The following is a 12,990-nucleotide window of genomic DNA, read 5'->3' as shown; positions in this document are numbered from 1 at the left end:
TGACAACATTATGGAAAGGATCCCTACAGAGATAGACCTTCTTGTTAAAGAGTAAGATTGTTTTGTTTAACGTGAAACAGCCCCGAAATCTCCATCACCAAACCCACCAGACTCCATGTAAATAATCAGTACTTTTAGCGTGTATAGAGCCAGCATATTTTCACATGTAAATGAGAGAATTAAGGGTTTATTTCAACCAAACCAGAGTGGTGATTGTTGGAACAGTGGAAAAATGAACAAAGGCAGCTTTTGAGTTTTATTTGTTTACGTCGACTTGAACAATGGTGATTTCGGGGATGTTTCATGTTGAACAAAAAAATCTTACTCTTTAACAAAAAGGTCTATCTCTGTAGGGATCCTTTCCATAATGTTGTCAGATACTTAAAATAATAATCTGAGCCTGTCAGTGGCAACAACAGAACTTTTAGTGGACTGAAATTGATGATGCACTTTTGCCCTATAGGGTTACATTGCAGCCCGGTTCACGGCTGCCGGTTACAGCATTCTCGCTCAATACTGGACCAATTTCAGAGATTTTTGTTCACATTAGTCACTTAGATAGAGACTAAAATAGGGCCCAGGTTGAAAAAAACTAAACAAAATTACCCTTTAAAGTAAACCAGACTGATAATGTAGCTCAAGCTTTCACTCTTCTCACTCCAAATAAAAAATGGAACAATTGGTTTCCACATGAATAAAATAGCTGCCAACATTAAATGTAATGACCCAGATAGTTAATTTGTTTGAACACATGTTCAATTTGAGCTTTAGGTGTTTACAGCTTTTAAATCTCATGTCAACTTGCTGTTTTCAGTTGCACATACAGTCCACTAACCAAAGCATCCGCTAATCCCAATAGATCCATATTAATTATTTCTGTTTATCTCCCAAATTATTCCCTTAGTACTTTTAGAATCAAATAGTTTATTCAGATTCCCAAATCCTGGTGAAGTAATTACAATGTGTTCACCATAAACTTTTCTAGGCTGCACTTGGCTGTGCAAGCAGATCTATGACTCTCAGTGTTTGACATGCTTGACAGAGTAATTATGGATAGGAGTCCAGTGCTGTAATTTGACTGTGTTGTGTTCTTAGCAGCCAAACTACATGACAAAAATATTTCCCTCTCGCCTCATTTAGCCTGGCTGCATGCTACTTCTGAGTACCTGTTAGTGGTAGTTACTGTGTTTGAGCATGTGCATTTGCAGAAATGCTTTCATGGCAGTGAGTAGGTGTATGTGTGTAAAGCCACCACTAGAAAGTGTTGAAAGCCTCAGCTAGCAAGATCGCATCCAGGGTGACTAATAAGCTTAACATGAGCACGGCTGTGTTCGCAAGCATGGCGCGGTGAAAGAGGTCTTCAATGTTGAGAGAAATGCAGAAATGGCTCCCTAGGCTGCTACTAATTCCTTCACCCCCCTCAAGCTTCAATCAGACTGTGAACCTTCTCTCTGTTAGCTATGGCTTCGTAGCTGTTCCAAACTGCACCACAAAAGTACAAGGCTTTGCAAACAGAGTTCAGGACAGACTGCATACAAACACGTCTACAGTTTTATGTGAGAGTGGTTCATTTGTGGCTTTATTGGCCAAGGTAATGGATATGTAACACACAGACAGAGAATATTTACAGTATATTGATATTGTGCAGAATATATATGCTAGAGCTGCAAAGATTAATCAATTAGTTGTCAACTAATAAATTATTCACCAACTATTTTGATAATCGGTTTGAGGCATTTTTTTATGAAAAAAAATGAAAAATTCTCTGATTGCAGCTTCTTAAATGTGAATATTTTATAATTTTTTTTCTCTCCTCTGTGACAGTAAACTAAATATCTTTGAGTTGTGGACAAAAGAAGAAATTGTTGGACTAGGGCTGCAATTAACGATTATTTTCATATCTGATAATCTGTAGATTATTTTCTCAATTAATCAATTAGAAAATGGTCGATCAGTGTTTCCTAAAGCCCAAAATAACGTCCTCAAATGTCTTGTGAAAGATATTCAGTTTACTGTCACAGAGGAGTGAAGAAACTAGAAAAATATTCACATTTAACAAGCTGGAATCACAGAAGTTTTACTTTATTTTCCTAAAAAATGACTCAAACCAGTTAATCGATTATAAAAAATAATTGCAGATTAATTTAATAGTTGACAACTAATTGCAGCTCTTTTTAGGACGTCATCTTGGGCTTTGATAATCGCTGATTGACATTTTTCACTATTTTCACCAAACAACTAAACGATTAATCGAGAAAATAACCGACAGATTAATTGACGATAAAAAACAATAGTTGCAGCCCTACTATAGTCTATAAAAAATATTTCCTTGTCACATCTTACTTTCTGTGATGTGTTTATTTGATTAAAATGTAGCATTGTAATCCATGTTTTTTTGTTCAGACTGAAAAAAGTGATTATGTAATTATGTAAACTTTTGTTTTATAGTCCTCTGTGATTCCCCTTGAACCGCTGCCTCACTTCTCTGTTTGGCTACCCAGCGGGGATCTAGTAGCTGTGTTTTCTTTGGGCCTCGAATATGCGTTTGTATCCACATGTGACTTTCCTTTGACCATGTGGCTCCTCCAAGTGTGGATTTATAAGCCACTTCACACTCCACTCCTGTGTGGGAGGGAGGCTGAGTTAAAAATAGGCTGGTTTGGAGGTAGTGAGCAGCCCGCACTGTGTGAGGCGCTTAAGAACACACTGAGGAGTATTGGCATTCTCTTTGCATATAATTTATACGTGTCAATAATCAATCTGAGTGTTAAACCAGTAACTGTAGTTGTTACCGGCCCAAATCGTCTTGCATAATAGTCTTAGAAGCATCAGTAGCACTCAAGTTGCACTAAAGTGGCAAGAAGCACCGGGATGATGTGTTATCGAGTTTAATAATAAATGTTAGGCCGCCTGGGTAGCTCACCTGGTAGAGCACATGCCCACGTATAGAGGTTAACTCCTCGACACAGCGGCCGTGGGTTCGATTCCGACCTGTGGCCCTTTGCTGCATGTCATTCCCCCTTTCATGTCTTCAGCTGTCCTATAAAAATGAAGGCCTAAAATGCCCAAAAAAGAACACATTTGCTGGGTTAAAATCGAAGGAGAGGAGGCAGCACGATACGAGAAACATTTGTTATTGCGATTATTTCGACTGATATTGCGATATTATTTACAGTATTGGAGAGAATGATCATTTTTGCATCATTATTCTTATTTTCATTGAGAAATACATTGAAATGATGTGAGTTTTGTAGTTTGTTGTAGAGTCTGAAGATATTAGTATCATATGAAACTAGACAATCTAAGAACCCATGTCAAGCTAAATAACGGCACGGCTAGTTTTTATCTATTTATTTATTTATTTTAAGGATTCTTTTTTGGGCTTTTCTGTCTTTAATTTTGACAGGACAGCTAGGTGAGAAAGGGGAGAGAGAGAGGGGGAAGACATGCAGGAAATCGTCACAGGTCGGCTTTGAACGCTGAACCTCTGCGTCGAGGCATAAACCTCCAAGTATATGTGCGCCTGCTCTACCCACTGAACCAACCCGGCCACTGGCACGGCTATTTTCACTTGTACTTGTAAAATGTTTCTGTCTCTATGTAACTGCTTTGGGGTCAATTATTAACGGCAACATTTATTAATGCAGCAGGTTAGAGGGTTCCTTTTACAATTTACAGCATACGTTCTCTGAGTACCTCTCATATCCAAGCTAAATTGGTATTGTAACTGACATATCCCTAATCAAAGCAACATAGAATCGAATCGGCAATCGAATCGGAGCCTTGTGAATCGGAATCGATTCAGGAAATCGGTGGCGATACCCAGGCCCAATTCATGTCTCCGTATTCATAACACTAGAATAATGACATGATTCCCCCGAAATGCACCGTTTCTTTCTCACCGTGTTCCTCTGTGGCAGATTACCGATCTGCCCTTTATGACTTCCTGTGAAGGAGGTTTTGTAATGCTGCTTGCAGTGAGGAACAATGAGCTTTCAAAGCTTCTGGAGATGACTGGGGGTGGGGGGGGGGACTGTTATTACTGACCAACGAGGGCCTCCTCACCTGTAAGGATGGTGACCTCTAGGTGAGCGCCACAGCGCCCCCTCTCCCCCCCCTTCTATCTCCATCTCATTTTTGGGTCTACGCCCCCCCACACTCTCTCGTCAGGATTCGATTACGGCTGCCTGGCTGACCCTTGACCTCCCCTCCAAGGGGACGACCCTCCTTCTCTGAACCCGACAGCGGTCCACTGTTACCCTTCCCCATCACTTGCTCTTTCTGTCTCTCTCACTGCTATCCTGCCTCCGAAATGAGACCTTATTATTTTGTCGTTAGTTGAAAAGTCCACACATCTTTGCTCTATGAATTCACATGACACTAGATTGTGTATTAAGTTCAATTTCAAATCTTTTTAAATACTTTAAAACGATGAAATTATTATTCATCATCTGAAAAATGTACTTCTGCGGTCGTGTTTTTAGAGTTTCTGTTTTTCTGTATTTACAGATTGATCTTTCAACCTTGTTCTAAGCCGCAGTCGATGGTTGTTAAGCCACCGCCGTGTCTTAATCACAACACAGATACCTGTTAATTACCAAACGAGTTCAAGTATTTTTGCTACTTAAAGAGGGATTTGAGATCGATGCGTTGATTTGGCCCGGGCGGAGCGGTGAGCGCAGTTGACCATTTAATGAAACGTTGCGGGTTCTGTGCGCCGAGGCTGAAGGAGATGAAGAACAGGGAGGATAAAGCAACGGGTATATTAATAGGCAGCTGCACGGATGACACTGTTTGGTATTGGGTCAGGGATAAAGCATGAACTTGTAAACTCACAGAGGGGCCTCTCCTCCCTCCCTCCCTCCCTCCCTCCCTCCCTCTTCGCTAACTCATTCTCGCCCTTCGTGGTGTCATCAGTTAGCAGAGCTGGGCTCGATAGCCCAGGCAGCTCTACGAGAGCAGCGATTAGACATCTCTCTGATTCTCATCCCCAGCAGAGTTCACTCAAAGGTAAGCCAGTAGTTTACATCCTCAGAGACACTGGTATTCCTCTGCCTTTGTTCTCCCAACGTCTTCTGTTTTGCAAATAGTGTATCTCCTCGATGCTTTTGGCATGGAGTGGGAGTTTTATGTCATCTCTTGAAAATATAACAATAAAAAATAACTACACCTGTAAACCATGATAATTAATCACACAGAGTTATTGAGTTCATGGATATAGGTGACTCCCCGCTCAAAAATCTGTAGATGTCACTGAAGAAAGCACCTTCCCCTTTCCTCTCTGCCCCTGACCAGTAGCCGTGACAGAGACGCCCAGACGGTCCGAGGTGTGGTCCCATTGGGCCGTTTTGCTGTGATCACAGCAGGAAGTGGGAGGTAAATCCCAAGAGAAAGCAGGCTCAATGTCCTCGATGCTACTGGCATGGAGTGGGAGTTTCATGTCATCTTTTCAAAATACAATATAAAAATCTATTTAAAAAAGAAAAGAAAAACTACACCTGCATATCCATGATATATAATCATGAAGAGGTATTCAGTGACTACGTTTACATAATATTCCGTTTTTTGCCCTTATTCCGAAATAGTCAATTTTCCGACTAACCTGTTTACATGGATAATGAAAGTTAACTAATATTCTCGTTTACATGCAGCAGGGCAAAATAGGTTTAAAAAAGAAAAAGAGTTTTCAATTGGTGGTGGACTTGTTGGACCGTGTGAACACAGCATCCCTCTTTCTTTCCTTCAACCAGCTTACCTCTGCCAATGATCTGACTTATCCTCGTAAGCGAATAATTTCTTATCTGTATTTACATTGGACGGGCAAGTTCAAGGAGGCTTCCATGTCGTTCTGCCATTTTGAAAAACTATAATCGCTGAGAGGCACATAGAGCACTAGCCTTCAGAGCCAGCATCACGTGACTGAAACCAGCTGAAACGGGGAGAAGGAGATCAGTGAGAGGCGCTTGTCACCGCCCCGGCTAATTTGAAAGCTTTGAAAGATCGTACTTATGCCGAGCCACGGGAGAAGGAATCCTCGTCGCCAAAAAAGCAAAAATTGGAAGACATGTTGTCATAGCTTCTTGGTACACAACACGCATTTGAAAAAGCGAGGCGCTAGAGAGCACTATTCGTTTGAATGCAAAATACAATTTCCCCGTTAGATGGGAGAAATTCCTACACAGTGTACCTTTTAATCAAAAAATTCTATATTCGGAAAAGGGCCTTCTTCGTAATATCCAAACAGAAAATGCTTTTTACATGACCTGTATCAATTTCGCAATATTGTCATATTTGGAATATTAGTGTGCATGTAAACCTTCTCAATGAGTGACTTCCCCCTCAAACTCTGTATATGTCACTGATCAAAAGTACCTCCCTGTTCCCCTTTCCTCTCTGCCCCCCGACCAGTAGCCGTGACAGAGACACCCAGACGTCGGCTGCAGGGTGTATTCCAGCCGCCTGGCGGTCCGAGGTGTGGTCCCATTGGGCCGTTTTGCTGTGATCACAGCAGGACGTGGGAGGTTAATCCCAAGAGAAAGCAGGCTCAATCTCCCCCCACCTCCAGCCTGTATAAGGCCCGATGATGCTCTGTGGTGTGTGGACGACACCTACCCATATTTCACTTCTGCTCTAAGCTCTCAGATTATTCTGGCATTTTCAAAGTCATTTAGACACCATTACTGAGTATAACAGAGTGGGCAGCTGACCTCTCAACTCTTTTACAATAATTTACATTAAACTAAATGAAAAAGATTATACAACAAGTAGATCCGACCAGCCAATCTGAATGTTCAACTAGACATTTAGAACGTGCTCAGCATCAGCATGACAGCACACCAGGCTCATCACTAAATAATGAAATACTACTAAATACTCCGCCATTTCCATGTCGACGTTACAGAGTTGAGTCCAAAACTGTTTTAAAACATTTGTTTTCATTAAATAAATCAGGAACAACAGTGGAACACACAGAAACCCTCCAACATATTTATATAAAGTTATTAATCGAAATAAAAGACTAATTTTTTTTTACAACCTTCTGGAGTTAACGGTTACTGGAAATGTTTGGATCCCATCAGCTGTGCCCGACGACTCGGCGCTATGTTAAAAACAGCTGCTACATGTGAAGTTCGTGGACGTACAGGAGCTAAATCTGTCGAGGGAAAAATATTTTTTTTCGTCAGATGTCTTAGTTATAACAAAATTGAGCTTGAAAAGCAGTTTTGTGTTTATATGCGTGGAATTTATTCTGTTATTCAGAGTTCCCATCATCCCTACAAAGCTAACGTTAGCTTATGTTAGCTAGCTGACTAAACAGGGAGGGACTAAAAATCGTCTCTGTTGCTTTTTTTATTTCGAACTGCCTCACAATATGATTACAGTTTGATTATAACTTTAATATTGTTGGTAACTGTTGTATAATTGCAATATTACACCAGAGGGTGTAATAGTAACGTCATGTTATAGGCACTTTGGTTATGTCTAAGGACTTTGGCGTAATATTGCTTTATTAAACACAGAAACTTTAAAACAAGTGGAATTCTTTACTAATAAATAAAAATACTAATAAAAAATAGCTTTGTGTGTCCTCCAAAATATAGAAAATGAAAGAGAGAGAGTTTCATATTCTCATCAAGGCTCAAATGTAACGTTTCCTTATTAGTATAGTATTAGTGGGTAATAGTGATAACATGTTTTTGGAAACAGTGTTCCTTCCATTCCAGTATCCAGCCATGAGAATTAGCCGTGTTAAAACACGTTTTGATATTCTGTACATTTAGTTTGTTCGAGCCCTGAACAATATTATTATTATTTCAGATGGCAGAATATGCATCTGTTTTTCCCTGGAGTCTTTCACACATATCTGTGCGTAATTAATGTGGATTTTGACAGATGGAGGAAAAAAAAAAGTGTCCTTGTAAGAGAGAGGGGTACATGCCACAATGTGTGAAGTGCAAGCACGGAGGGAGCCTCTTGTATTATTTGCTGCTCGTGCCAGCTGGACCAGCCAGATTCTTACAGGTAGAGACTAAATATGCGCAGAAATAATTGAAATCTGGTGCCCAGGCCACCATAAACAGGCGCTGTTTTTAGTTGTTATACTTGGAAATTCGTGAAATGTTCTTAATGTTGTTCTAAATTTGGCTTCAGGAGAACTAAGCCTGCCCTATACAGTGTATTTTCCATCCATGGTAACGTTCGTGAAATAACCGATAAAGTGCTATTTCTTTCAATGATAATTGTGACTGGAGGTCATTTTTTATTTAAATGCTTAAATTGCCTGTGTGTGTGTGTGTGTGTGTGTGTGTGTGTGTGTGTGTGTGTGTGTGTGTGTGTGTGTGTGTGTGTGTTGTTGTTGTTGTTGTTTGAAACCATGCTATTTCTCAATGCATTAGGGTCTGACTTAAATATTAGTGTAACTACATTATCACAGTGTTTTTTTTTTTTGCCTGGTAGCAAACATGTACAAATGAGGATTACAACTCTTGAGAAGGCAACAGGTCATGGTTGGTAAGCTGCCCGGGGGGGTCACTGATATAGAGTCACTTTTGACAGGCTGTGGAGGAGGCTCTATTGTTGCCGGTGTGTCTGGATGTTACCTGCAGGCACTATCGCTGAGACTACAGTATTATCCTATTATTAGGCTTAGTTGTTTACGCTTATTACTGCTTGTCAGGTAGGCAGAGAATCCTTCTGAAAATGAGCATCTGCAGGAAAATACATGACTACCTCTTTATCTCGTTCAAGTACATCGGCTTACGATAATTTTCAGAGGCCTTTTAAGAATGTCTTGATAGGAAACAACAAACAGGCATTTAGGGTTTATGTTTACGAGCATTTGATTCTGTGAAGTGTTTCACTGCAGCACAGACAGACAGTGTTGTTTGGCAGTCAGTGTAAGATTGTAAGAAACACATCTGTTTTATATACTTAAAGCCAATATCATTATGTTCTCACTTCAGTTGAAATTACATATACAGTAAAAGAGGACATCGTGGATTGTAACATTGAAACAGCCCCGATTAATGTCTCTGTTTGTAGAGGAAGTGAACAAAATAAAAAAAAGCCCATCATATGGTCTGGCAGATTTTGGGCGCAGGACCAGGGATGACAAATGTGCTCTCGCAATAATTCAATCTGCTCTCATAATTCTCTAACTTTTAGGGACAGACAGAATGAAAATTTTCCGGCAGTTAAGCCGCCAAGTCAACGTCCAATAACTGTGATCAAGTGTTAGTTAAGATGCTTTTTCTCTCACTTTATGTATTGACAGATTGAGGGGTACAAAGATACTGTGTAAGTGGCAGAAAGTTACTGTGAATATGTTAACGAGAGGATTTGGTAACGGATCCAAAATGTTGTCATTTTTTTTGATGTCACAGTAATGATATTAAGTTTAAGGAATAACAGAGAAGTGACAGCTATAAGAGTGTACTGCAGTCAGTGATTAGCATGGCAACGGAAGATAATCTCATATTTATTGTTGCCCTTTTATAACAGTTTATTTCATGTTTTTTACAACAATATAGTCATGTAATACTTTGTTTTCTAAGCAACATTTGGGCCTTGACAGCTGAAGTAAGACTGTTAAAATTATGTGTCAAACCAACAAAAGGCAAACCCAACCTTCGGGTATGAACTGTGTTTGTCTGCTTTGTGTACTCAGTCGAGAAATCAAATAACTACGTCACAAAATGAATAAAATAAAATTCACACGTTGCTAGGGCTGTGCAATTAATCACATTTTAATCACGATTAAGATTTTGGCTCACAAAAACAACGTAATCAAGAAAAACAATTATTTTGCACAGTACATTTTGCAAGTAAACTCTTATTTTGTCATGTGTTCTGAAGGGGAATTGAAAAAGTTCAAACGGGAACAAGTATTAAAGGAAATGTCGCAGTTCAAGGTGTTTTCACTGTTGATTTGTTAAACTGTTTCACTGTTTGTAATTAATTCCATAATTGCAACATCTTTCCAAAAGTCAATGAGTGATCTTGTAAAATAATCGTGATTATGATTTTTTTTTTCTCCCATAATCGAGCAGCCCTACACGTTGCTGCATTTTAAGGTAGAAAAAGTTAAGAAAGTAAAGTGAAGCATTTGGTTTTAAAGTATTTAAATCAACTGTTGTAAGCCGCAGAGATGGCTTTCGAGCCTTGGGCATTGTGATGCACAAACAGCACATTTAGAAAGCGAAAGAGATCAGGTACCGTTGTTACAGGAACTGCCTTTGGGGCCAATCACAATGTGTGTGGTACTGTAGTAAAGCTTAAGCTTTGTCTGTATTAAAAGTAATGATATATGAATCCCCTTCTGTTTGCAGAATCAGATGTATGTTCTGCTGATGGTTGATCCGGATGCTCCAAGCCGCGCCCAACCAAAGGCTGCTTACTGGAGGCACTGGCTGGTCGTAGACGTGCAGGTACAGTACAGTAACACCCTTTTTCCACCAACATTTGCATGTATATGCTGGTTTGTTAAAAACCTGTAAACCTGCTAAAAATAGCCGAAAACAGGTGTTGTTAACTTTTCCTGCTACAGCTTTCCGATAATGTGCACAAAACTGCAAACTCTGTACATTCACTTGAACTCTCTTGGCTCTGCTTTTCCTCTAAATAAATATGTTACTCTTAAAACACAGGGTTAGTAAACAGTAGAAAGCAACATGGAGGCCAGTGAAAATGTTATGGTGGTTACTCTTTTTTCGTATCTATTAGTTATTAAATTTCTCTTTCAAAATCGGTGTCGACTAATTTGATGTTCGAGTGCTGCATGGACGGAGACGGACGGAATTTCTGGCCGAGATGCCAAAGGTCGCCGACGGAGCCGACACGTGTCACAGCATGGCGCCGGAAAAGGGCCGAAAAATTAGCGTATCTACTTTACCCGGGTGTCCTGTTTTCATTGCTGCCGATCGGAGCTGGAGCCGAATAATACCTGTGCCTACTGCAGAGTAATTAATTTGTCCCGGGAGTGAATGCCGATTGTAACCTTTCCCACAAGCCAGATCTAGTGGGTGTAGGTGGAATTTTTGGCCAGTGGGAAAGGGATATAAGTCTGCAATAACCTCTGCTCTCACTTAAAAACAGCCTAGTGTGTTTGGGTGACACAGACCACATTTGCGATTGGATTAGGAGCTCATATGTTACAAATTCATGAAGTAGCGTTTGGATTTTTTTTTTTCTTGAATATTGTGCATTTTCATAATCTCGGGGTCTCACTTGGCGTGTCGTGTGTTTACATTTGCACCAGGGCCGATCGCAGGGCTGAAAAATTATGAATGGTTTTTTAAGCCTAACTTGGTTAAAAAAAAGGATGCCAAGTTCAAAAAAAATGTTAATTTTTCATATCATGTATCTTGTGCAATAAATGCCTGTGACAAAAGTGTGGGAGTAAGTCTTTCTAAATGGCTGTGAAAGTTTGCAAGGCCCTGTCAGCAGCAATTTCCCTCCGCTGCAGAGAGCCTGGGACGTGTCAATGCAGGCGTGTGAGACTGAGATTGAGGAGAGCAGCATGCGAGGCGCACACTCTTTCTCCCATAGAGCTCCAGTCCCTCAGCTCCCCCTCCAGTGGAGAGATCTTGGCAGAGTGTCCTCCCTTCATCTGTTCCCCCAGGCAGAGCAGCTCCCCCAATGATCCACACTTCTCCATATTTTACACCCCCGAAATGGGCACCGCTCCGATCCCCTTATTTCTCTTCATATTTCACTCCTTTTTTATCCGTTCGTTTGTGTGTTTTCACATTCTTGCATCCCAACGCCAAATGCGTGTTGAGTTGTTGATTGCCTCAAATATTTGGAGGTTTGCAGATATTTTATAATCCCGCGGGAACCGCGAGATCAACCCAGTAGATTAAGACTAGTGGTCTGAAAAAACAACCACACAAAGATGCTTCGGCGATGTATCACTGCTCCTGTTTCGTTTCATAAGGCGTAGTTGCACACTAAAGTAAATGCCACATTGATTCATAGATCCAAATGTGATGTATCTGGGATATATATATATTTTAGTAAACCTTTTCATGCTTTGAGAATTTTGTGATTCAGCTCGTCGGTGCTCGGCTTTAGAGATGATTTATGCAACCACATTCCTGCTTGCCTGTAGGAATATTTACCTCATATCACTCGCATATATCAACGATGTACAAAAAAACAAGTAATTTCCACTTTATGAAATTGCATTAGGCATCACCTTTGCTTCTTACTTTTTAAGCCCATGAAGTCTGTCTGGCCGTGTGACCAGCTGTGAATAAACAAATGTCTTTCAAGTGCTCAGACGGACCTCGTTCTCTCCAGCAATTCAATTTCCTGTCACTTGTGTGGGAGTTGACCTGCGTTGCCCGTGTAGGGATTGGCCAATGTGACGGGATGTTTTTTCTGATTGCGACTGGTGGTTGGTCAGAAGGGTTAATGAGCCTTTTGAGTGATGCCAACCTGTAGTGGGAGGTGTTTAATTGACCAGGGTGGCTGGGTGACATCACACACCTTTTTTTCTTTTTAAATGTCGATGTGTGTTGGATTTTGTTTCAGGGCAGTTGTGATTTTGACGGCAATGTAGGTCAATTAATGACTTACAGCATATATAATAGGGCCGCCCCCTCTTTTGTGGATTAGTTTTGGTCTTAGTCGACTAAGATTTCGATGTCGATTAGTCATTTTTTAAATGTTTTTTCATGCTTAATTTATTTACAAGAAAATCTATGGTAAACACAAAATATAAATTGCTGTTTTTGTATGATTCTTTGTCAGTTTAACAGATCTGTCGATTAAATTAACAAATTGATTAGTTGACAAAATCTATATATGTACTGTATATGTATATAACACTGCTGGGTGAAATCACACAACCTCAGTTTTGTTTTTTCCAATATGCATACTAATCGCCCAGCAGTGCCCTGCTACGCCATGAACTACTTCAACTACTATTTCTAGTCATAGTTCCATTATCTTTATTGTGACTATTATTGCCGCTGTTCATCACACCCC

General features: G+C 40.2%; 1 protein-coding gene across 2 annotated transcripts in view; it reads left to right on the top strand.

Moving 5' to 3' along the window:
- Positions 1 to 12,990, top strand: part of LOC120559987 (phosphatidylethanolamine-binding protein 4) — an 84,346-nt gene that overhangs the window by 22,211 nt on the left and 49,145 nt on the right. For both annotated transcript variants that reach the window (XM_039802067.1, XM_039802068.1), the window contains exon 4: positions 10,329 to 10,427. In XM_039802067.1, the coding sequence (XP_039658001.1) occupies positions 10,329 to 10,427 (99 nt within the window). The remainder of the gene's footprint in view (positions 1 to 10,328; positions 10,428 to 12,990) is intronic.

Source organism: Perca fluviatilis, chromosome 6, assembly GCF_010015445.1.
Source record: "Perca fluviatilis chromosome 6, GENO_Pfluv_1.0, whole genome shotgun sequence".
In the NCBI taxonomy this organism is placed as follows: domain Eukaryota; kingdom Metazoa; phylum Chordata; class Actinopteri; order Perciformes; family Percidae; genus Perca; species Perca fluviatilis.
This window is presented reverse-complemented; position numbering and strand designations above follow the sequence as displayed.